Source organism: Tachyglossus aculeatus, chromosome 21 (assembly GCF_015852505.1).
Source record: "Tachyglossus aculeatus isolate mTacAcu1 chromosome 21, mTacAcu1.pri, whole genome shotgun sequence".
NCBI lineage: Eukaryota > Metazoa > Chordata > Mammalia > Monotremata > Tachyglossidae > Tachyglossus > Tachyglossus aculeatus.
Genome location: NC_052086.1, coordinates 45058024 through 45081150, shown reverse-complemented (window position 1 = coordinate 45081150; position 23127 = coordinate 45058024). Strand labels below are relative to the sequence as shown.

The following is a 23127-nucleotide window of genomic DNA, read 5'->3' as shown; positions in this document are numbered from 1 at the left end:
TTTCCAGATGAGGTAACTAAGGCCCAGAGAATTGAAGTGACTTGCCCAAGGTCACACAGCAGACAAGTGGTGGTATTAGAACCAAGGTCCTTCTGACTCCTAAGGTCCATCCACTGGGCAGTGGCTGCTTTTCCAAACTGGAGGAGGAAGGATTTGTGTGAGACTTTGGACTGCCAAGAGCACTAAAATCTAGTGTTAAATAAGGGAGGACTTTGAATGAGGGAGCAGAGAAGGATCCTCTCGCACAAGGTGCTAACCGCTGGGGTGGATGCAGGGTATTCAGAGGGAACACAATCCCTGTCCTGTCCTGGGGGTCCCAATCTGAGAGGAAGGGAGAGAAAGTGTTTAATAGCCGTCTTTCAGGAAACTGAGGCCTGGAGAAGCTAAGTAGTCGTGGTCTACTTATTGCACCCATTTGGTGCAATGCACTATACTGGGGTAATTGCACTCAGAGGGCCCGTGGAGGAGCCAGGATGGGAACCCTGGTGCCCTGTGTTCCAGTCCTGCGCCCGTCTACGAAGTGGCTCTGCTCTGGGTTGGTGAGCAGAGGTTTGAGAGCCTGGGCCCTTCCCCCGCAGCTCCTCGCCGTCGTGTTCGACACCTTCAACGACTTTGAGAAGCGGAAGTTTAAGTCCCTGCTGCTGCACAAACGGACCGCCATCCAGCATGCCTATTGCCTCCTCACCAGCCAACGGGTATGAAAGATGGGCCCCGGGCAGGATTTGTTAAAGCGCTTGCTGTGTGCCAAGCACTGTGCTTGGCACTGTGCTCGATTTGGGGGGATCTGACAAGATAATCAGGTCGGACAGTCTCTGACCCAGGTGGGGTTCGCAGTCAAGCTTGGGGGCAAATCGGGATCGAATCCCCATTTTCAGATGAGGAAACTGGGGGCCAGCGAAGTGAAGTGGTTTGCGCAAAGTCATCCAGCAGGCCAGTGGCGGAGCGGGGATTAGAACCCGGGTCCCCGGATTCCTAGACGAGGGCTCTGGCTACTAGGTTACCTTGCTTCTTCAACTTGAGCAGCGAGCGACACCCCCTTCTCCCCCCGCAAGCCGGTCACCTTCCTGCCGGTGTTTTGGGGAGGAGGCCCATGAGGCAAGAGCAGTTTACGGGGGGGTCCCCGAGGTGGGTGAGGAGCGTGAGTTGAGCCATAGCTGAGCGGAAGCCCAGCTGTGGGGATTGTGTCAGGAGCTGTTCGCTTAGGACCCTATTTATTACTCTATTTATTTTACTTGTACATATCCATTCTATTTTATTTTGTTAATATGTTTTGTTTTGTTCTCTGTCTCCCCCTTCTAGACCGTGAGCCCACTGTTGGGTAGGGACCGTCTCTATATGTTGCCAATTTGTACTTCCCAAGCGCTTAGTCCAGTGCTCTGCACACAGTAAGCGCTCAATAAATACGATTGATTGATTGATTGATTGACCCCTGGGCCCAGCCAGGCTCCATCCTGGGGGTCCGTGCTGCCACGGACCTGGGCTCTGTGTTCCTGGGACTCTTGGCTCTCCCCCAGCTGGCCTCTGGCCCTCTCCCCATGTACGGACTCCATGTTCCCTAGCCTCCGGCTCTCTCCCCAGGTGCAGGCCGGGATCACATACAAGCACTTCGAAGGGTTGATGCGGTTCTTCCAGCCACGGATGCGAGCCCGGGAACGCTATCTCACCTTCAAAGCCCTCAATCAAAGCAATATGCCCGTCCTCAGGTGAGCCAGGGGCCAGTGGCCGCATACCTGGTGTCTGGGGTTTTGGCTCACCTGAACTGGTCAAGCCCCCTCTGTATCCTATACCCCCTGACCCCAGTCTGGCCTAGCCACGCCCCTCCATGCCCGGGCATCCTGAGCTGCCAACATGCTAGGAAGACTGGGCACATTGCCCCACCTGGGCCCTGACCCCGTCCACGCCTGGCGTCACCTCTCCCGCTGGCCCTTCCCCTGCCCCCTGGCACTTCGCAGGCCGGTACCCCCCGGGCGTTGTGTTGGCTGCGGGGCTGGTGAGGTGATCCCAGCCGGCCGTGCTCCCGGAGACTTCGGGATGTTTGCGGGTTGGGACGAGGGGTTGGGCCAGTGGCTGAAGGGCTGGGGTCCGCTCCCTTTCCCGGTGACCCCCTCTCCCTCCCCATGCCCCCTGACCATCCACCCCGCCCCCCCACCCAAGGGAAGGAGAGGAAGCCGGGTTGGGGGACAGAAGCGGTGCAGAGCTCTTGAGGGCTTGACCCAAACCCTCCTTTCTCCTTCCCTTCCGCCCGTACAGCCTGGAGGATTTTTATGATATCTATGAAGTCGCTGCCTTAAAGTGGAAGGTGAGCGTGTTGGGAGTTCGGGGCGGGGGACCGGGCCAGGCCCAGAGGCCGGAGAGCAGAGGCCGGCTAGGGTTCACAGAGCCGCCCTCAGCCGTTTACCTAAACCCATTTCCGTCGGACCCGAGGGAAGAGTGAAGCAGGAAGAGGGGATTCGGGGGAGGGGGCAGGTCTGCTCGCCAGGACGCTAACCCGGTCTCCCCCCACACCCCGGCCAGGCCAAGAGGAACCGCGAGTACTGGTTTGATGAGCTTCCGCGGACGGCCTTCCTCATCTTCAAAGGTCGCTCTCTGTCTGGGCCAGCGTGGCCCTGCCGCGCTTCCAGCCTCCTGTCTGTCTGCCTTATCTGTCAGCCTCTGCCCCACTCCCAGCCTTCTCTGTCTGTCTATCGGCCTCAGCCCCGCTCTCTGACTTCTGCCTGCCAGCCTCTGCCCTGCTCCCAGCCTCCCGGTTTTCTGTCTGCCAGCCTCTGCCCCCGCCCATCTAATGATAATAATAATAGTGGTATTTGTTAAGTGCTTACTTTATGCCATGCACTGCACCTAAGCGCTGGGGCATATACCAGTGAATCGGGTTGGACACAGTCCCTGTCCCGCGTGAGCCTCAGTCTCATTCAGGTTGTCCCACGGGGGGCTCACGGTTGTCGTTCGGTCTAACCCCACGCCAGAGGATTGCGTCAGGCGACGAGTTTTGTTCCTCGTTACAGGAAGACCGAAGTAAGAGGTCTGGTGTCTTTTGAATTTTATTTCTTCGATCATGTCGATCGGAAAATTTCAGTGAAATCGTCCCGTTGGCCTCCTTGTCCCTGAAAAGTACCGAAAAGCGTTTACAACGTGGGACCTGCCCAAATCCCAAACTAGCACTGACTCCATTCATTCGGTGTCGCATTTATTGAGTGCTTACCGTGTGCAGAGCACTGTAAGCAGCGTGGCTCAGTGGAAAGAGCCTGAGGTCATGGGTTCAAATCCCGACTCCACCGCTTGTCAGCTGTGTGACAGGCATATGTATGCTTGTCATCTGTATACATGTATGTCTCTATATGTTGCCAATTTGTACTTCCCAAGCGCTTAGTACAGTGCTCTGCACATAGTAAGCGCTCAATAAATATGATTGATGATGATGATATATACCTGTATATACCTGTATATATACATACCTGTATATATACATGACCTGTATATATGTATATATGTTTGTACATATTTATTACTCTATTTATTTTACTTGTACATATCTGTTCTATTTATTTTATCTATTCTATTCTGTTTGCCAACTTGTACTTCCCAAGCGCTTAGTACAGTGCTCTGCACACGGTAAGCACTCAATAAATACGATTGATTGATGGATTGATTCCCCATTTTACAGATGAGGTAACTGAGGCATAGAGAAGCGAGGGGACTTGCCCAAGGTCACACAGCAGGCAAGGGGCGGAGGTGGAATTAGAACCCATGACCTTCTGACTCTCAGGCTCATGCTCCATCCACTGTGACACGCTGCGTCTCTCTGTCTCTGTATGTCTCCAAATGTCAGCCTCTGCCCCACTCCCAGCCTTCTGTCGGTCTGTTTGTCAGCCTCTGCTCTGGCCCATCTCTATATGTTGGCAACTTGTACTTCCCAAGCGCTTAGTACAGTGCTGTGCACACAGTAAGCGCTCAATAAATACGATTGAATGAATGAATGAATCTCTCTATCTCTCTTTGTCCGTCTGTCACCGTCTGCTAGTCTCTGCCCTGGCCCATCTTTCCGTCTCTACCTGTCAGCCTCCATCCGGCTCCGGGAAGCAGCATGGCCTAGTGGCTAGAGCACGGGCCTGGGAGTAAGAAGGACCTGGGTTCTAATTCCCGCTCCGCCACTAGTCTACTGTGTGACTTTGGGCAAGTCACTTAACTTCTCTGTGGCTGTTACCTCATCTATAAAATAGGGATTATTACCGTGAGTCGTCATCATCATCATCAATCGTATTTATTGAGCGCTTACTGTGTGCAGAGCACTGTACTAAGCGCTTGGGAAGTACAAATTGGCAACATATAGAGACAGTCCCTACCCAACAGTGGGCTCACAGTCTAAAAGGGGGAGACAGGGAACAAAACCAAACATACTAACAAAATAAAATAAATAGGATAGATATGTACAAGTAAAATAAATAAATAAATAGAGTAATAAATAGGTACAAACATATACACATATATACAGGTGCTGTGGGGAAGGGAAGGAGATAAGATGGGGGGGATGGAGGGGGGACGAGGGGAGTCCCACGAGGGACATGGACTGTATCCAACCTGATTAGCTTATATCTATCCCATAGCTTAAGCGGTTAGTACAGTGCTCTGCACGCAGTAAGCGCTCAATCAATCAATCAATCAATCGTATTTATTGAGCGCTTACTATGTGCAGAGCACTGTACTAAGCGCTTGGGAAGTACAAATTGGCAACATATAGAGACAGTCCCTACCCAACAGTGGGCTTACAGTCTAAAAGGGGGAGACAGAGAACAAAACCAAACATACTAACAAAATAAAATAAATAGAATAGATATGTACAAATAAAATAAATAAATAGAGTAAAAAATATGTACAAACATATATACATATATACAGGTGCTGTGGGGAAGGGAAGGAGATAAGATGGGGGGGATGGAGGGGGACGAGGGGAGTCCCACGAGGGACATGGACTGTATCCAACCCGATTAGCTTATATCTATCCCATAGCTTAAGCGCTTAGTACAGTGCTCTGCACACAGTAAGCACTCAAATACGATTGAATGAATGAATGAATAGCTGAGAAAAGTTCTTGACACATAGTAAGCTCTTAACAAATGCTGTAATTATTCTCTTTCAGTCTCTGCCTCCATCTGTCAGCCCCTTACCCATCCCATCTGCTTCTGTCTGTCAGCCTCTGCCCTGGTCCTTCTGTCTTTCTCTGTATCTTTTAGTCTGCGTGGCCGTGTCTGTCTGTCTGTCACAGACTATTACTTTCCTGTTCCTCTCTTGGTCTGTTTCTCTGACTCTCTAATAATGATGGTATTTGTTAATAATAATAGTAATGGCATTTGTTAAGCGCTTACTATGCGTGAAGCACTGTTCTAAACTCTGGGGGGGGATACAGGGTGATCAGGTGGTCCCACGTGGGGCTTGCTGTCTTAATCCCCATTTTACAGATAAGGTAACTGAGGCTCAGAGAAGTGAAGTTCCCCCTTCTAGACTGTGAGCCCGCTGTTGGGTAGGGACCGTCTCTATATGTTGCCAACTTGTACTTCCCAAGCACTTAGTACAGTGCTCTGCACACAGTAAGTGCTCAATAAATACGATTGAATGAATGAGTGAAGTGACTTGCCCAAAGTCATACAGTTGACAAGTGGCGGAGCCGGGATTAGAACCCATGACCTCTGACTCAGGGTTATGTTGCCGATTTGTACTTCCCAAGCGCTTAGTACAGTGCTCTGCACATAGTAAGCGCTCAATAAATACGATTGATGATGATGATGATGACTCTCAAGCCCATGCTCTTTCCACTCTCCTTCTAGCACTAGGGTGGCTACAAAATAACCATGTTGGACACAGTCCCTGTCTCCACATAATAATAATAATAATGGCATTTTTAAAGTGCTTACTATGTGCAAAGCAGTGTTCTAAGCGCTGGGGATCCGGTTGTCCCAAGGGGGGCTCAATCTTAATCCCCATTTTCCAGATGAGGTAACGGAGGCCCAGAGAAGTTAAATGACTTGCCCGAAGTCACCCAGCTGACAATTGGCAGAGCCGGTATTTGAACCCATGACCTCTGACTCCAAAACCCGTGCTCTTTCCACGGAGCCACACTGCTTCTCCGAACAAGAGGCTCATGTTCTCAAGACCCACCTGAACTGTCGTATTCCTCAGCCTCTCAGACACAGCCGTCCCCTTCTGAGGGACCACCTCCTCCTGGAGGCCTTCTGGGGCTACCTAACACTTTCCTCTCCCCACCCACTTTCCAGGTTGAGTCGCAGCCCATCAGCCGCCTCAGCCCTCACTGTCACCTTCATCCCAGCCTCTCTTGCTCCACTGTCTCTGCCTCGATCACCGCGTCGCTGACCTGCTCCCTCTTTCTGCCCCTCTGCCTCTGATGTGGTCTGTCTGGCTCTGACTCAGTCTGTCGGTCTGTGGCCGATTGGGGGTATCTTTCTCCGACCTGGTCTGTGTCTGACCTGGTGAGCCCTTGTCGGTGTGTGTGTCTCTGATCTGGTTGGTCTGCCTGGTTCTCAGCCTTTATGTCTGTCTCTGATCTGTCTGTTTGCCCGTGTCTGACCCAATCTCTTGGTCTAACTGTCTCTCACCCGGAATGTCGGTCTCTGTCGTGGTCCGTCTGCCTCACTGTCGGTGTTTCCCGATCCGTCTGCCTCACTGTCGGTGGCCCAGGCTGGCTTCCTCTATGTCACCTGGTCCGTCTGCCCGTCTCTGACCTGATCTGTCCGTCTGCCTGCGTGTGGCTCAGTTTGTCTGCCTGTGGTCCAACTGAAGCTAGCATTGGCTGGACGGGGGGCCGGAGGAGACAGGGCATTCCTGGGAATAAAATGTGATGTGATCTCTTTCCCTCCCCCCCACCAGGCATTAACATCCTGGTCAAATCCAGGGCATTCCAGTACTTCATGTGTAAGTGAGGGGCCGCTTGCTGCTGCCAGAGAAGGCTTGGTGCGGGGGGTGGGGGGGGCGTTTGGTTTTCTGGAGGGGCTCGGGGTGGGGGGTCTTAGCGGCGGAACCCAGAGGATGGGATCGAGCCTCGTCCGGCTCAGAGCCGGTGCCGTGGCTGGGCAGTTGGCCCGATTCAGCGGGCATTCCCAGGACCTTGGTCAGCTTGCCCTTGGTCCCTGTTCCCCACCTGGGGCCGAGGAGGTGCGGATTGGTCAGGGTGACCTGTGGAGCTCAGAGCGTGTAGCCGAGGCGAGCGGCTTTTGGAAATTCCCCGGCCCTTTTCCGGTTCTCTGGCTTGCCGCTGCCTCTGAAGGACTGGCGTGGGTGGCGGGCGGCTTCGCTGGGGCCTAGGAGCTGGGGGAATGGGTGGGGACTGGAAACAGGAGGGGAGAGCTTGTGGGGGGAGAGATGTCAGGGCAAGGGCTTGAGGAAGTCACGCCTGGGAGCCCTGACATGGCAGGAGAGGCTGGGGTTGGGGAGTGGGGCTGGGTTACCTCTTCCCTGGGGTCCTCACAGCCATCTTTCCCGCCCTCTGACGGGGTCCCTCGGGGGGCTGTCTCCGCTTCCAGACGTGGTGGTGGCCGTGAATGGGCTGTGGATCCTCGTGGAGACGTGTATGCTGCAAGGTATGGTGGGCGCTCCCTGCCTGGGAGGGACCACCTCCTTCCGCAAGCCCTCCTGCCTTCCTAACCTCTCATCTTCCTGGTCGGGCCGTCTTGTCTACTTCCTCAGCCTTCCCGTATTATCCATTTGTTATATGGACTGTCGTGATTGCTCCCCAGGGCTGACAGAAGGCTGAGCACTGGTAATAAATGCTTGGGGGAGCCCAACAGAATTAATAGACATGGTCCCTGCCCTGAAGGAGTTTACGCTCTAGTGCTGAGTTATTACGTGAGAATCAGATTTGTGGTATTTGTTAAGCGCTTACTGTGTGCCTGGCACTTTACTAAGTGCTGTGGGGGATACAAGCTAATTAGATTGGACACAGTCCCTGTCCCGCCTGGAGCTCCCAGTCTTAATCCCCATTTTACAGATGAGGTAACTGAGGCACAGAGAAGTGAAATGACTTGCCCAAGGTCAGACAGCAGACAAGTGGTGGAACTGGAATTAGAACCCAGGTCCTTCGGACTCTCAGACCTGTGTTGTATCCACTAGGCCATGCTGCTTCTCTAAGATATAGTTAAGGTATGGTTCCTGGCCTACAAGGAGCAGGAGTGGTAAGGGTTTGGGATCTAATCAATCAATCATATGTATTGAGCGCTTACTGTGTGCAGAGCACTGTACCAAGTGCTTGGGGAAGTACAAGTTGGCAACATATAGAGACGGTCCCTACCCAACAGCGGGCTCACAGTCTAGAAGGGGGAGACAGAGAACAAAACCAAACATATTAACAAAATAAAATAATGGATATGTACAAGTAAAATAGAGTAATAAATATGTACAAACATATATACATATATACAGGTGCTGTGGGGAAGGGAAGGAGGTAAGATGGGGGGCATGGAGAGGGGGACGAGGTGGAGAGACATAAGACATAGTTAAGGCATGGTTCCTGGCCTACAAGGAGCAGGAGTGGTAAGGGTTTGGGATCTAATCAATCAATCAATCATATGTATTGAGCGCTTACTGTGTGCAGAGCACTGTACCAAGCGCTTGGGGAAGTACAAGTTGGCAGCATATAGAGACGGTCCCTACCCAACAGCGGGCTCACAGTCTAGAAGGGGGAGACAGAGAAAAAACCAAACATATTAACAAAATAAAATAATGGGTATGTACAAGTAAAATAGAGTAATAAATCTGTACAAACATATATACATAGATACAGGTGCTGTGGGGAAGGGAAGGAGGTAAGATAGGGGGATGGAGAGGGGGACGAGGGGGAGAGACATAAGACATAGTTAAACATATATACATATATACAGGTGCTGTGGGGAAGGGAAGGAGGTAAGATGGGGGGATGGAGAGGGGGACGAGGGGGAGAGACATAAGACATAGTTAAGGCATGGTTCCTGGCCTACAAGGAGCTGAAGTGGTAAGGGTTTGGGATCTAAGTAAGAGAAGCCAGAGGACACAATCCAGGCAACAATAAGGACTAATTAAGAGAGCAATTCCAGCGTACTGATAGTTAAGCGGTGCTTGGCTGAAGTTCTGAAGGCCCCTGGGCTTCTGTCCTTAGGTTCACTTGTGCCTATTATTTAGGCCTGTGCACATTTGTGTTCTCTCCCTCTCCCTTTCCCTCTCCCTCTCTCCCTCCCCCAAACCGGCAGTTTGTTTAATCTTTTGTCCATTGGACTGTAAATTCTCTGACAGAGAATGCAGTTTTTGCTTCTTTTTTCCGCTTCCAGCGCAGGTACACGTGCTCCGCTCACATTAGGCCCCAGTCCAATGCTCTGCAAAGAGCAGGCACCCGGTATAGGGCTCTAGGCACAGTAAAGGTCCAGTACAGGGCTTTGCAAACAGTAATAATAATACTACTACTAATAATAATAATGGTATTTGTTAAGCACTTACTATGTGCCAAGCACTGTTCTAAGCGCTGGAGTAGATCCGAGGTAATCAGGTTGTCCCACGTGGGGCTCACAGTCTTAATCGCCATTTTACACTTGAGGGAACTGAGGCACAGAGAAGTTAAGTGATTTGCCCAAGGTCACCCAGCAGACAAGTGGCGGAGCTGGGATTAGAACCCATGACTTCTGACTCCCAAGCCCAGGTTCTTGCCAGTGAGCCACACTGCTTCTCAACAATAGGTGTCAAACAGTAGGTGTCCAGTAATAATAATAATTACGGCCTTTGTTAAGTGCTTACTGTGTGCCAGGCACTGTATTAAGTTTTAGGATGGGTACAAGTAGATGGGGTTGGACACAGCCCTGTCCCGCGTGGAGCTCACAGTCTCAATCCCCGTTTTACAGATGAGGGAACTGAGGCCCAGAGAAGTGAAGTGACTTGTCCAAGGTCACACAGCAGGCAAGTGGTTGAGCAGGGATGAGAATTCACGATGTTCCAACTCCCAGGCCCATGCTCTATCCACTATGCCATGCTGCTTCTTATGCTGTGCTGCTTCTGAACATGGCTTTGCACACAGTAGGCATCCAGTACAGGCTTTGCATGTAGTAGACATCCAGTACAGGCTTTGCACACAGTAGGTGTCCATTACAGGGCTCTGTACCCATTAGGAGTTCAGTAGAGGGCAGTGCCCACAACAGGCATCCAGTATGGGGCTCTGCTCTCGGTAATAATAATAATAATAATGGCATTTATTAAGCGCTTACTATGTGCAAAGCACTGTTTCTAAGCGCTGGGGAGGTTACAAGGTGATCAGATTGTCCCACTGGGGGCTGACAGCCTTAATCCCCATTTTAAAGATGAGGGAACTGAGGCCGAGAGAAGTGAAGTGACTTGCCCAAAGGTACACAGCTGACAAGCTGTTTTAAGCGCTTAGTACAATCAATCAATCGTATTTATTGAGCGCTTACTATGTGCAGAGCACTGTACTAAGCGCTTGGGAAGTACAGATTGGCAACATATAGAGACAGTCCCTACCCAACAGTGGGCTCACAGTCTAAAAGGGGGAGACAGAGAACAAAACCAAACATACTAACAAAATAAAATAAATAGAATAGATATGTACAAGTAAAATAGAGTAATAAATATGTACAAACATATATACAGGTGCAGTTACTATGCACTTACTATGTGCAGAGCACTGTACTAAGCGCTTGGGAAGTACAAGTCGGCAACACATAGAGACAGTACAGTGCTCTGCACACAGTAAGCGCTCAATAAATACGATTGATTGAATGAATGACAAGTGGCGGAGCTGGGATTTGAACCCATGACCTCTGACTCCAAAGCCCGGGCTCTTTCCACTGAGCCACGCTGCTTCTCGGTAGCCATCCAGCGTATAGCTCCGTGTACAGTAGGCATCCAATGCAGGGCTCTGCAAACAGTACACGTTCAGTCCAGGGCTAATCCACCCGGGATAACGAAGTAGGAGTCTCCCGCTGGGAATGACAAATGAGTCTCGGTCGGAGACGTGGGAGCGGGAACCTGCGCAGATGAGTTGCTGCTAGATCTGGTGGCCTGCTCGGCACCATTCAATCAATCAATCGTACTTATTGAGCGCTTACTGTGTGCAGAGCACTGTACTAAGCGCTTGGGAAGTCCAAGTTGGCAACATATAGAGACGGTCCCTACCCAACAGTGGGCTCACATTCACTTCACCTGACCTGTTCCCTCTGGGGCCCGGGGTGCGGCGGGCAGAGGGGGTGAGCCTGGTGCCCACAGCCTTTTGGGGAGATGCCCCTTCTCCCCCTTTTAGACTGTGAGCCCACTGTTGGGTAGGGACTGTCTCTATATGTTGCCAACTTGTACTTCCCAAGCGCTTAGTACAGTGCTCTGCACACAGCGCTCAATAAATACGATTGATGATGATGATGATGACGACTGTGTGCAAGGGGGCAGCTTGTGTGCTCTCCCCTTTGAGAGTCTCTTATTCATTATTCATTCAGTTCATTCCGTCGTATTTATTGAGCGCTTTCTGTGTGCAGAGCACTGTACTAAGTCCTTGAGGACTGTACTCAGCGCTTGAATAATTATGGTATTTGTTAAGCCCTCACTGTGTACCCACCACTGCTGGGAAAGATACATGGTAACCCGGTCGCCCCACGTGGGGCTGACAGTCTTCATCCCCATTTTCCAGATGAGGGAACTGAGGCCCAGAGAAGTGAAGTGACTTGCCCAAAGTCACACAGCAGACAAGTGGCGGAGCCGGAATTAGAACCAGCAACCTCTGACTCCTAAACCCGTGCTCTGTCCAGTAAGCCACACTGCTTTTCATTATTAATAATTAAGTGATTAATAATGATGGTACTTGTTAAGCGCTTACTCTGTGCCGTGTACTGTTCTAAGCGCTGGGGTAGATAAAAGTTAATCAATCAATCAATCAATCGTATTTATTGAGCGCTTACTGTGTGCCGAGCACTGTACCAAGCGCTTGGGAAGTACAAGTTGGCAACATCTAGAGACAGTCCCTACCCAACAGCGGGCTCACAGTCTAAAAGGGGGAGACGGAGAACAAAACCAAACATACTAACAAAATAAAATAAATAGAATAGATATGTACAAGTAAAATAAATAGAGTAATAAATATGTACAAACGTATATACATATGTACAGGTGCTGTGGGGAAGGGAAGGAGGTAAGATGAGGGGGATGGAGAGGGGGATGAGGGGGAGAGGAAGGAAGGGGCTCAGTCTGGGAAGGCCTCCTGGAGGAGGTGAGCTCTCAGTAGGGCCTTGAGGTTGGACACAATCCCTGTCCCAGACGGGGCTCACACTGTTAATCCCCATATTACAGACGAGGTAACTGAGGCCCAGAGAAATGAAGCGACTTGCCCAAGGTCACACATCAGGCGTGTGGTGCGGCCGGGATTAGAACCCATCATCATCATCAATCGTATTTATTGAGCGCTTACTATGTGCAGAGCAGTGTACTAAGCGCTTGGGAAGTACAAATTGGCAACATATAGAGACAGTCCCTACCCAACAGTGGGCTCACAGTCTAAAACCCAGGCTGACTCCAGGCCTTTCTTCTCTCCACTAAGCCACGCTGCTCCTCTTATCCAGTTGTTCCTTCTCTCTGCCTTCCAGGGGGAAACTTCTTCTCCAAGGAAGTGCCCTGGAGTTCCATCTTTTTCCTGACCGGTGAGTTCTCCAAGTTCCTGGGGGAACTGTGCCAGGAAACCCTTTTCAAGGAGGGCTGTGGGCTGGGAATATTGTGTGTCGGGATGCATTCAGTCAATCAATCAATCAATCAATCGTATTTATTGAGCGCTTACTGTGTACAGAGCACATTCGTGCAGGGTTGCGTGGGTTTATGTGTTCACTTGATGATGATGATAGCATTTATTTAGCGCTTACTATGTGCAAAGCACTGTTCTAAGCGCCGGGGGGGATACAGGGTGATCAGGTTGTCCCACGTGGGGCTCACAGCCTTAATCCCCATTCTACACATGAGGGAACTGAGGCCCAGAGAAGTGAAGTGACTTGCCCAAAGTCACACAGCTGACAAGTGGCAGAGCTGGGATTTGAACCCATGACCTCCGACTCCAAAGCCCGGGCTCTTTCCACTGAGCCCTGCTGCTTCTCTTGGAAGGTTGTGTGGCCGGGTGCGGGTTCTGTGGGTTTGTGTATTTACATGGAAAGTTGTGTGTATTTGTGGAGGTCGGTGTGTCCATGTGGAAGGCTGTGTGGCCAGGTGTGTGTATTTGTGAAGGATGGTGCAGGTTTATGCATGTGTAAACGTGGAACAATAATAATAGTAATGGCATTTAGTAAGCGCTTACTATGTGCAAAGCACTGTTCTAAGCGCTGGGGAGGTTACAAGGTGATCAGGTTGGCCCACGGGGGGCTCAGAGTTTTAATCCCCATTTTCCAGATGAGGTAACTGAGGCCCAGAGAAGTTAAGTGATTTATTCAAAGTCACACAGCTGACAATTGGCAGAGCTGGGATTTGAACCCATGACCTCTGACTCCAAAGCCCTTACTTCTTTCATTCATTCATTCAATCGTATTTATTGAGCGCTTACTGTGTGCAGAGCACTGTACTAAGCGCTTAGCACCGTACTTTCCACTGAGCCACGCTGCTTCTCCTATGTGCCAGTGTGGAAGGGTGTGTGACGGGTCTGCATCACTCTGATTTGTTCCCTTTGTTCATCTCCCCTTCCCAGCCCCACAGCACTTGTGTACAGATCTGCCATTTATTTATTTACGTAATGTCTGTCTCCCCCTACTCTAGACTGTAAGCTCATTGTGGGCAGGGAATGTGTCTGTGTATTGTATCCTCCCAAGTGCTTAATACAGTGCTCCTTAAGTGCTCAATAAATACGATTGAATGAATGACCGGCTGTGCGGGCGTGTGTGAGTGGAAGGTGTGTATTTGTGGAGGTTTGTGTGGCTGTTTTTCCCAACCTGGCTTCTCTGGGCAGTGTACGGGGTGGAGCTCTTCCTGAAAACCACTGGTTTGGGTCCCGTGGAGTACCTCTCCTCCGGCTGGAATCTGTGAGTGGGTCCGGATGGCGGGGGGCTGGACAGCGGGGGTCCGGACAGGAGAGGGCGGGAAGGGGAGGGCCAGACGGGGGGATGTTTGGAGGTTGTGGGGGGCGGATGGAGGAGGACCAGATTCGGTGGGGCTGGTAGGAGGAGACTGGATTGGGGAGGGGACTGAATTGGAGATGGCGGGGATCAACTGGATGTGGCAGGGAACCGGATGGAGAAAGCCTGGGAGTTGGGCGGTGGGAGTGACCCACCTGCTTACGATCAGAGGGTCCCAAAGAGAGCCCTCGGCCCCCGGTCAGAAAGCTTCCGAGATCCAGGACGCCTCGATGAGCGGGGCTGCCTGAGTCCCCTGCTTGGCGCCAGGTCTGGGAAAGAAGCTTCTGGCTTCCTGGAATTCAGACCCCCCTCCCCACGCTTCAAACGAGTCCACAAAGTCGGGGGTCTTACCGTGGGTGGGATGACGATTGTCGACCAGTGCAGAGGCCGGTGTCAGGCTGGGGAGAGGAGACGGGCGGTGGTGGTGGCCCCTGTTGCAGGGAGGAGCCGGACTTGGGGCAGATAACTCTGTTGGAAGGTGGGGGCCAAAGTGGGGGACGGCAGGACGAGGGGACGGGAATGGGATCGGAAGCTGTGCGGTTCTCTTTCCCTGTGGTCTCCAGATTCGACTTCTCGGTCACAGTGTTGGCCTTCCTGGGACTCGTGGCCTTGGCCTTCGACATGGGCCCCTTGTATTTCATCATGGTCCTGCGTCCCCTCCAGCTGCTGCGGTGAGAGGGGACAGCGGTCGGGGGGACCCAGGGAGGACAGAGGTCGTGGGGGCTGGCGGGCAGTAGTCCACCCTTTCCCCCCGGCTCTAAGGAAAAGAGAGGTGCCGGGAAGGGCGTGGGAGGGAAACATCCCTCGAGATGGGCGATGCCTCCCCCGTGCCGACGGCGACTGCGCCGGCTGTCCGTCCCACAGGCTGTTCAAACAGAAGAATCGCTATCGGAACGTGCTGGACACCATGTTCGAACTGCTGCCTCGCATGGCCAGGTGTTTGCCGCCCCTTCCCCACCACTTCCCCTCCCCTCCAGCCCCTGCCTTCATCCTCCTCTTGTGTGTTGGGGTCGGAGGCCGGGCTCCGTCCCCAGCCGGGTTTGCCGACGTTGGGGCCGTGCTCCCTGATGCTGCCAGCTCGAGCCAGCCTTGGCCGGTCCCTCCCCCCGCTGACCTGTGTCTCCCCTCCCTCCATCCTCCCCCACCCAGCCTGGCCCTGACCCTGCTCATCCTGTACTATTCCTTCGCCATCGTGGGCATGGAGTTCTTCTCCGGCACGCTGTACCCCAACTGCTGCAAGTGAGTGTCTGCCCCAGCTCCCCTTCTCCCTCACCGTGCAGATTCCTCCGCTGCACCTCCCTCCGACCCCAGGACTGGCTGGGGATTTTCCCGGGGTCTCCTCTCTTGGCGGGGGAGACTGGAGGGGAACAGCCCCAGCAGCCCCACTCTCTTGGCCGAGGCCCCGGGGGTTGGGGCGGCCAGCCGTCGGGATCGGGTCCCTGAACGGCCCCCGTCCCTCCCGGGGCAGCGCGAGTACCGTCGCCAAGTCATACCGCTGGATCAACCGCACTGAGGGCAACAGGACCCTGGAGGACCAAGGCTACTACTATCTCAACAACTTCGACCACATCCTCAGCAGCTTTGGTGAGAGCCCCCCGGGGGCCGCCCCCCATCCCCGTCCTCTGTCCCCGCCCTCGGACGGGACCTGGCTCGGGGAGAGGGCCGGCTCTTCGTTCGGCCCAGGGGTCCGGCCGGCGGACGGTCCCACCTGCTTGTCCGTGCCTCTGAAGCCCGCGGGGCCCCGTGGCACGATCCATGAGGTCCTGAGAAACAGCGTGGCTCAGTGGAAAGAGCCCGGGCTTTGGAGTCAAGTCATGGGTTCAAATCCCGGCTCCACCGATTGTCAGCTGTGTGACTTTGGGCAAGTCACTTAACTTCTCTGTGCCTCAGTTCCCTGATCGGTAAAATGGGGATTAAGACTGTGAGCCCCACGTGCGACAACCTGATCACCTTGTATCCTCCCAGTGCTTAGAATGGTGCTTTGCACATAGTAAGCGCTTAACAAATACCATCATCATCATCATCATCCGTGGGTCCTGCCTCCCGGCCCTTGCCTGCACCCCTTCCCGACGCCCCCCAACTCTGTGGGTCGTTCCCTCTGGGAGTACGCCTACCATCCCCACTGGGGACCGAAGCCTTGGCTGGGCCGGACAGGACACCCACCTGCTGCCCGCCGAGGCCTCGCCCCCTTCCCTCAGGGCTCTGCCCTACACAACTGCCCCCCCCCCCCCCCCATCTAGAGAAATCGCCTAGTACCCTCTGGCTGCAGAGTGCTTTGCAGAGAGTGCAGACCCGAGGGGGAGGGGTGGGGTCCGGAGTGGGCTCTGACGGGCGGGCTGGCGCCGAGATGCTGAGCCGCCATCTCTGGCTCCCGCAGTGACCTTGTTCGAGCTGACCGTGGTCAACAACTGGTACATCATCATGGTGAGGAACCCTGCCCCGTGGCTGCACCCTCCTGGGCCCCTGCCCCCTGTCTCTGTCCACCCCCCCACCTTCCCTTTCCCACTTCAGCAGCCATTCCCCTGCGGCGGGGCCTTCCCTCCGAGGACCGGCCCTCTTGGGGTCAGGGCGGGGTTACCCGGGGGGGGAGCTGGGTTTGGCCCCGACCCCCATGGGGGCATAGGGGAGGGTACCCCTCCTGGAGAGGCCAGAGCAACCCCTCTCTTGGAGAAGCGGCGTGGCTCAGTGTAAAGAGCGCGGGCTTGGGAGTCAGAAGTCATGGGTTCGAATCCCCGCTCAGCCACTGGTCAGCTGTGTGACCTTGGGCAAGCCACTTAACTTCTCTGTGCCTCAGTTACCTCATCTTTAAGATGGGGGTTAAGACTGTGAGCCCGTGTGGGACAACCTGATCAACCTGTATCCTCCCCAGCGCTTACAACAGTGCTTTGCACATAGGAAGCGCTTAACAAATACCAACATATTATTATTATTATTATTATTATTATTGCATAGCCTCCCCTTCCTCCCCAGCCCTTCTTCCTTCCCTCTCCCCCCTTCTCACACTCCTCCCTCTCTCCATCCCCCCCTTCTTCCAGGAAGGAGTCACCTCTCAGACGTCGCACTGGAGCCGCCTTTATTTCATGATCTTCTACATTGTGACCATGGCAAGTCACCGCATCCCCGTCTGTGGGCCCCTCTTTCCTCCTCCTTTCTCCTCTCCACCTCCTCCCCACCTCTCTTCCCACATCCAGACGGCTAGAGGTCAGAGCCCCGGACCGGGGCCTGGCCTAGCACAAATTGTGAGCCCTGGGGAGAGAGCGGACTGGCCTGTGGAGGCAGGAGGTGGAGCGTATGTGTGCGACTGTGACCCTGCAGTGGGAAGGGCACCTCCTGTCCTCGAGGGAGAAGGGGCCACTTGCGTCAGCCCCCAGCTTCCAGGACCGACTAGCTTCTCTTTTTGCCGTAAAAGATCTCAAGGGATGGAGCCCCCACAGCAGCCTCTCTTGCTCACCCTTCTGTGCTGTGTCTCCCTGATAGTAGGAAGTCCTTCCTTGGGCCCCCCCCAGAACATCTCCCGTTGTCCCTTTGAGCCCACTCATCCTCGGTGGACGTGGAGAACCCTAGCCGGCCTCCTGTCAGAAGCCGAGAGAGAGTCCCCCCCGTGCCTTCTTGCTTCCTTGTCAGCCTCTCCTGAACAACTCTAGTGAAACGCGCTTGGTCCGCTTCCCCTGCAGTCCAGCCCCCAAAGCTGGCCCAGGACTGTGCTGACCAGGAGGGTTGAAGGAGGGGCTGGAAGGACTGGCCACTCAATCGGGTCACGCCTGGCTGTCTAATCATCCCGGGCGGCCTGGAGGTTAACAGCTCACCTTCCCCTCTGTCGACCTGATACCCTGACCACCGCTCCTCTGCCGACCCACCCTTCTGACCGCTTCTATGAGTCCCCCCAGGCCATTCCCTCCGAACTACCCCCTTGACCGCTCCTCTCCAAGTCCCCTCTGACCCTCCCCTCTGCCGACCCCCCCCCGACCGCTGCCTAGGTGGTGATGACCATCATCGTGGCCTTCATCCTTGAGGCCTTCGTCTTCCGCATGAACTTCAGTCGGAAGAACCAGGGCTCAGAAGGTGGGTCTTGGCCTCCTGCTCGCACTCCCACTTAATGGCGGGGAAACCGGGTTCCAACGGTTGAGGTGAGAGAGGGCAGCGGGATTAGTTCCACCCCCATCAAAATGGGACCCAAGTGTCCCCGCCCTCCCCCCCGCCATCGAACCCAGGCCGATGCGTTGCCTCTCCCCTCCTCATCCTCCGCTCCCACCCCTCTCCGGCGCAGTGGATGGCGGCATCGTGCTGGAGAAGGAGCTGTCCCGAGCGGAGCTGGGGGCCCTCCTGGAGCAGGGCCGGCTGAGGCGGGGGGCCCCCTCGGATTTGGCCCAGCTGCACGAGGCCCTCGCACTCCTGGACAAGGCCGGGGTGAGGACCATCGGGCCGGGACCCTGGGGGCTGCCCCCCGGGCACAGAGGCGGGAGGGTGGCTGGGGGACCCCGGGAGGTTCAGCATCCTGGGAATCAACACGGTTGAGTGGAGAGTGTGCAGCTGGGAAGCGGGAGGCCTGGGGTCTAGCCCCGTCCATCATCAATCGTATTTACTGAGCGCTTACTGTGTGCAGAGCACTGTACTAAGCGCTTGGGAATTGCAAGTTGGCAACATATAGAGACAGTCCCTACCCAACAGTGGGCTCACAGTCTAAAAGGGGGAGACAGAGAACAAAACCAAACATATTAACAAAATAAAATAAATAGAATAGATATGTACAAGTAAAATAAATAAATAGAGTAATAAATATGTACAAACATATATACATATAGACAGGTGCTGTGGGGAAGGGAAGGAGGTAAGATGGGGGGGATGGAGAAGGAGACGAGGGGGAGAGGAAGGAAGGGGCCCAGTCTGGGGAGGCCTCCTGGAGGAGGTGAGCTTTCAGTAGGGCCTTGAAGGGAGGAAGAGAGCTAGCTTGGCGGATGGGCAGAGGGATTGGGGGCATTTCAGGCCCGGGGGATGACGTGGGCCGGGGGTCGATGGTGGGACCGGCGAGAACGAGGTACGGTGAGGAGATCAGCGGCGGAGGAGCGGAGGGTGCGGGCTGGGCTGGAGAAGGAGAGAAGGGAGGTGAGGTGCCTGGCTTCCTGTGTGACCTGGGGTTCATTGCCACTGAACCTCTCTGGGCCTCAGGTTCTTCCACTGTAGAATAATAATAATAATAATGATGGCATTTGTTAAGTGCTTACTATGTGCCAATCACTCTTTTAAGCGCTGGCGGGGTGGGGTACAGGGTAATCAGGTTGTTCCACATGGGGCGCACAGTCTTAATCCCCATTTTACAGATGAGGTAACTAAGACACAGAGAAGGTAAGTGACTTGCCCAGTCACCCAGCTGACAAGTGGTGGAGCCGGGATTAGAACCCATGACCTCTGACTCCCAAGCCCGGGCTCTTTCCACTGAGCTACACTGCTTCATCATCATCATCATCAATCGTATTTATTGAGCGCTTACTGTGTGCAGAGCACTGTACTAAGCGCTTGGGAAGTACAAGTTGGCAACATATGTAGAAGCAGCATGGCCTAATGGATAGAGCACGTGTTTGGGAGTCAGAAGGACCTGGGTTCTAATGCCGGCTCTGCCACTTGTTCACTTCACTTCTCTGGGCCTCGGTCATCTCATTTGTAAAATGGGATCAAGATTATTATTATTATGGTATTTGTTAAGTGCTTACTATGTGCCAAGCACTGATTGTGAACCCCTTGTGGGGCAGGGACTGTGTTCAACCTGATCTGCTTGTATCCACCCCAGCACTTAGTACAGTGCCTGGCATCATCATCATCATCAATCGTATTTATTGAGCACTTACTATGTTCAGAGCACTGTACTAAGCGCTTGGGAAGTACAAATTGGCAACATATAGAGACAGTCCCTACCCAACAGTGGGCTCACAGTCTAAAAGGGGGAGACAGAGAACAAAACCAAACATACCAACAAAATAAAATAAATAGAATAGATATGTACAAGTAAAATAAATAGAGTAATAAATATGTACAAACATATATCCATATATACAGGTGCTGTGGGGAAGGGAAGGAGGTAAGATGGGGGGGATGGAGAGGGGGACGAGGGGGAGAGGAAGGAAGGGGCTCAGTCTGGGAAGGCCTCCTGGAGGAGGTGAGCTCTCAGCAGGGCCTTGAAGGGAGGAAGAGAGCTAGCTTGGCGGATGGGCAGAGGGATTGGGGGCACTCCAGGCCCGGGGAATGACGTGGGCCGGGGGTCGATGGCGGGACAGGCGAGAACGAGGTACAGGGAGGAGATTAGCGGCAGAGGAGCGGAGGGTGCAGGCTGGGCTGGAGAAGGAGAGAAGGGAGGTGAGGTAGGAGGGGGCGAGGGGATGGACAGCCTTGAAGCCCAGGGTGAGGAGTTTCTGCCTGATGCGCAGACTGATTGGTAGCCACTGGAGATTTTTGAGGACATAATAAGCGCTTAACAGATGCCGCACTTATCATTATTATTATTAAAATGGGAATCAGACCCTATTTCCCTTCCCTCCTGGCCTGGGAGGGGCCCATCGGAGCCCCGCTGGGGACAGGGCTGGATCCAATCTGCTCTCTCTCGATCTGCCCCACTGTTCAGCCTGGTGCTGGCACCTGGATACCCAATATTAGTCTCTGTATTTGAGTGTGTAGGGCCAAAGTGACCACACTGGCTGAGCAAGAGTGGGAGGCAATGTAGGGCTCCAGGTGTCCAGGGGGTTGCAACCCCTGAAGGCTCCAGGGTTCCAGATATTCCAGGGCACCAGGATTCCAACTCCCCAGGACTCCAGGATCCTAGCGAACGAGCATGACATCAGAGGATGTGGATTCTAATCCCGTCTCTGCCACTTGTCTGCCATGTGATGTTGGGCAAGCCGCTTAACTTCTCTGTGCCACTTCTCTGTAAAATGGGGATAAAGACTGTGAGCCCCACGTGGGACAGCCTGATTACCTTGTATTCATTCATTCATTCAGTCGTATTTATTGAGCACTTACTGTGTGCAGAGCACTGTACTAAGCGCTTGGGAAGTCCAAGTCGGCAACATAGAGAGACGGTCCCCACCCAACAACGGGGTCACAGTCTAGAAGGGGGAGACAGAGAACAAAACAAAACATGTAGACAGGTGTCGAAACCGGCAGAATAGATACAGAGGAGCAGCGTGGCTCAGTGGAAAGAGCCTGGGCTTTGGAATCAGAGGTCAGGGGTTCAAATGCCGGCTCCGCCAACTGTCAGCTGTGCGACTTTGGGCAAGTCACTTAACTTCTCTGTGCCTCAGTTACCTCATCTGTAAAATGGGGATGAAGACTGTGAGTCCCCCGTGGGACAACCTGATCACCCTGTAACCTCCCCAGCGCTTAGAACAGTGCTTTGCACATAGTAAGCGCTTAATAAATGCCATCATTATAATCATTATTATTATTATTAAGATACCTTGTAGCTACCCCAGTGCTTAGAACAGTGCTTTGCACATAGTAAGTGCTTAATAAATGCCATCATTATTATTATTATTATTATTAAGATACCTTATATCTACCCCAGTGGTTAGAACAGTGCTTGGCACATAGCGCTTCACAAATACCATAATCATTATTATTGTTATTAGGTCCCCAAGGGCTCCAGGGCTGCGGGCCTCCAGGGCTCCGGGGTTCCAGGCACCCCAGGGCTCCAGGACTGCAGGCTCCCTAGGTGCCCATCTGTGTCTTGGGGCTTCCCTGCAACTCATCTCCCTTCTCTCCCAGCAAAGCTCTATGGTGTTCCTGGGGCGCCGATCCAGGACCAAAAGTGACCTGAGCATAAAAATGTACCAAGAGGAGATCCAGGTAGGTGGTGCCGAGCCCAGGCCGGGGCCAGGGCTGGTGGGGGCGGAGTGCCTGGGTGGAGAAGTCCGCTCTGACCTTCCGCTGGCCACTGTGGACTTGAAACTGACTCCCACCCCGAGGGTCGTAGCTCTTCTCCCCACCCCAGCAGGAATCGGGCTTCTTGGGTGGCTTGGGAATGCCCTCTGCCCACGCCGGAGGGGAGGGCGGACCAGTCTCCACATAGTCCAGGATTTCCTACCATCCTGATTGTAGACATTCCCAGATTCCCGTACACTTATCTGGACTCCACACTCCTTGCTGTTTTGAGGAGGTGGCCAGAGGGAACTGTGCCCGGGCTGGCGTGTGAGCTGGGTGAAAGCCCCCCAGTATTGGGCGCTGACCTTGGGTTGCCCTGTCCCGTCTCTCCTCTGCTAAAGGAATGGTACGAGGAGCATTCACGGAGGCAGGAAGATCGGCAGCAAAAGCACGGTGGGGCGGCACCCCCCCTCCCGGCCCGGCCAGGCTGCGGGGGCCCGGCAGCGATCTCAGACGGTCACCTAGGCCTGGCTGACTGACCCTCTCGTTTCTATGCAATTACCCTAGAGTGTTGTTTAATTCCCTGCCCTGGAGGGCCAGGGGTGGTGGGGGGCAAGGGAGGGGATGGGGTTGAGGGGCTGCATCCGAGGTGACAGTTTGGTTTTTAATTCCCTCCTGCACCTCCCTGGGTCACCCCCCTCCCCCCAGACCCCAGATTCCATCCCCCCGTGGGCCACCCCAGCCCTGAACTGCTTCCACCCTCACCTCCCTGGATCCTCTCCGGAGGGCAGTGGGCACCCTGAGATTTGAGACCACCCACCTCAAACAGAATCCCACTGCCCCCTGGGGCTGCCTTCCGGGCAGGGTGGCAGCCCCGGAGGGGACACCCTCCCCTATTCAGGCTGACCCCTCCCCTTGCCCGGGAGAGTGTCCGGTTGATGGAGGATCCTGCCGGCTGCCCTCCCACCATTCGGGGCCCCCTGGCAAAATCACCGTGACACCACGGGAAGCCAGGAAATGAGCTCATAAATACGGTAACCTGCTCCACTAGGGGCTTCTGTCCTTAGGACACAGGGAAAGAACAATCAGGGAGTGAGCTTATATTCATATATATATATATATATATATATATATATATATATGTATGTATATATACACATGTATATGT

The 23127-nt window shown here is 53.7% G+C and overlaps 1 protein-coding gene across 1 annotated transcript in view; it reads left to right on the top strand.

Annotated features, from left to right (window-relative positions):
- The window catches only part of TPCN1 (two pore segment channel 1), a 63544-nt gene extending 40993 nt beyond the window's left edge, over nucleotides 1–22551 (top strand). Inside the window, 19 exon segments of the mRNA XM_038763585.1 lie at nucleotides 579–695; nucleotides 1579–1703; nucleotides 2251–2299; nucleotides 2515–2578; nucleotides 6877–6921; nucleotides 7530–7586; nucleotides 12609–12662; nucleotides 13946–14018; nucleotides 14675–14782; nucleotides 14976–15047; nucleotides 15261–15350; nucleotides 15580–15695; nucleotides 16489–16535; nucleotides 17147–17215; nucleotides 18089–18173; nucleotides 18379–18518; nucleotides 21864–21944; nucleotides 22361–22450; nucleotides 22452–22551. Of these exon segments, the coding sequence (XP_038619513.1) occupies nucleotides 579–695; nucleotides 1579–1703; nucleotides 2251–2299; nucleotides 2515–2578; nucleotides 6877–6921; nucleotides 7530–7586; nucleotides 12609–12662; nucleotides 13946–14018; nucleotides 14675–14782; nucleotides 14976–15047; nucleotides 15261–15350; nucleotides 15580–15695; nucleotides 16489–16535; nucleotides 17147–17215; nucleotides 18089–18173; nucleotides 18379–18518; nucleotides 21864–21944; nucleotides 22361–22450; nucleotides 22452–22484 (1515 nt within the window). The 3' untranslated portion in view covers nucleotides 22485–22551.
- Nucleotides 22552–23127: the final 576 nt, after the last annotated feature.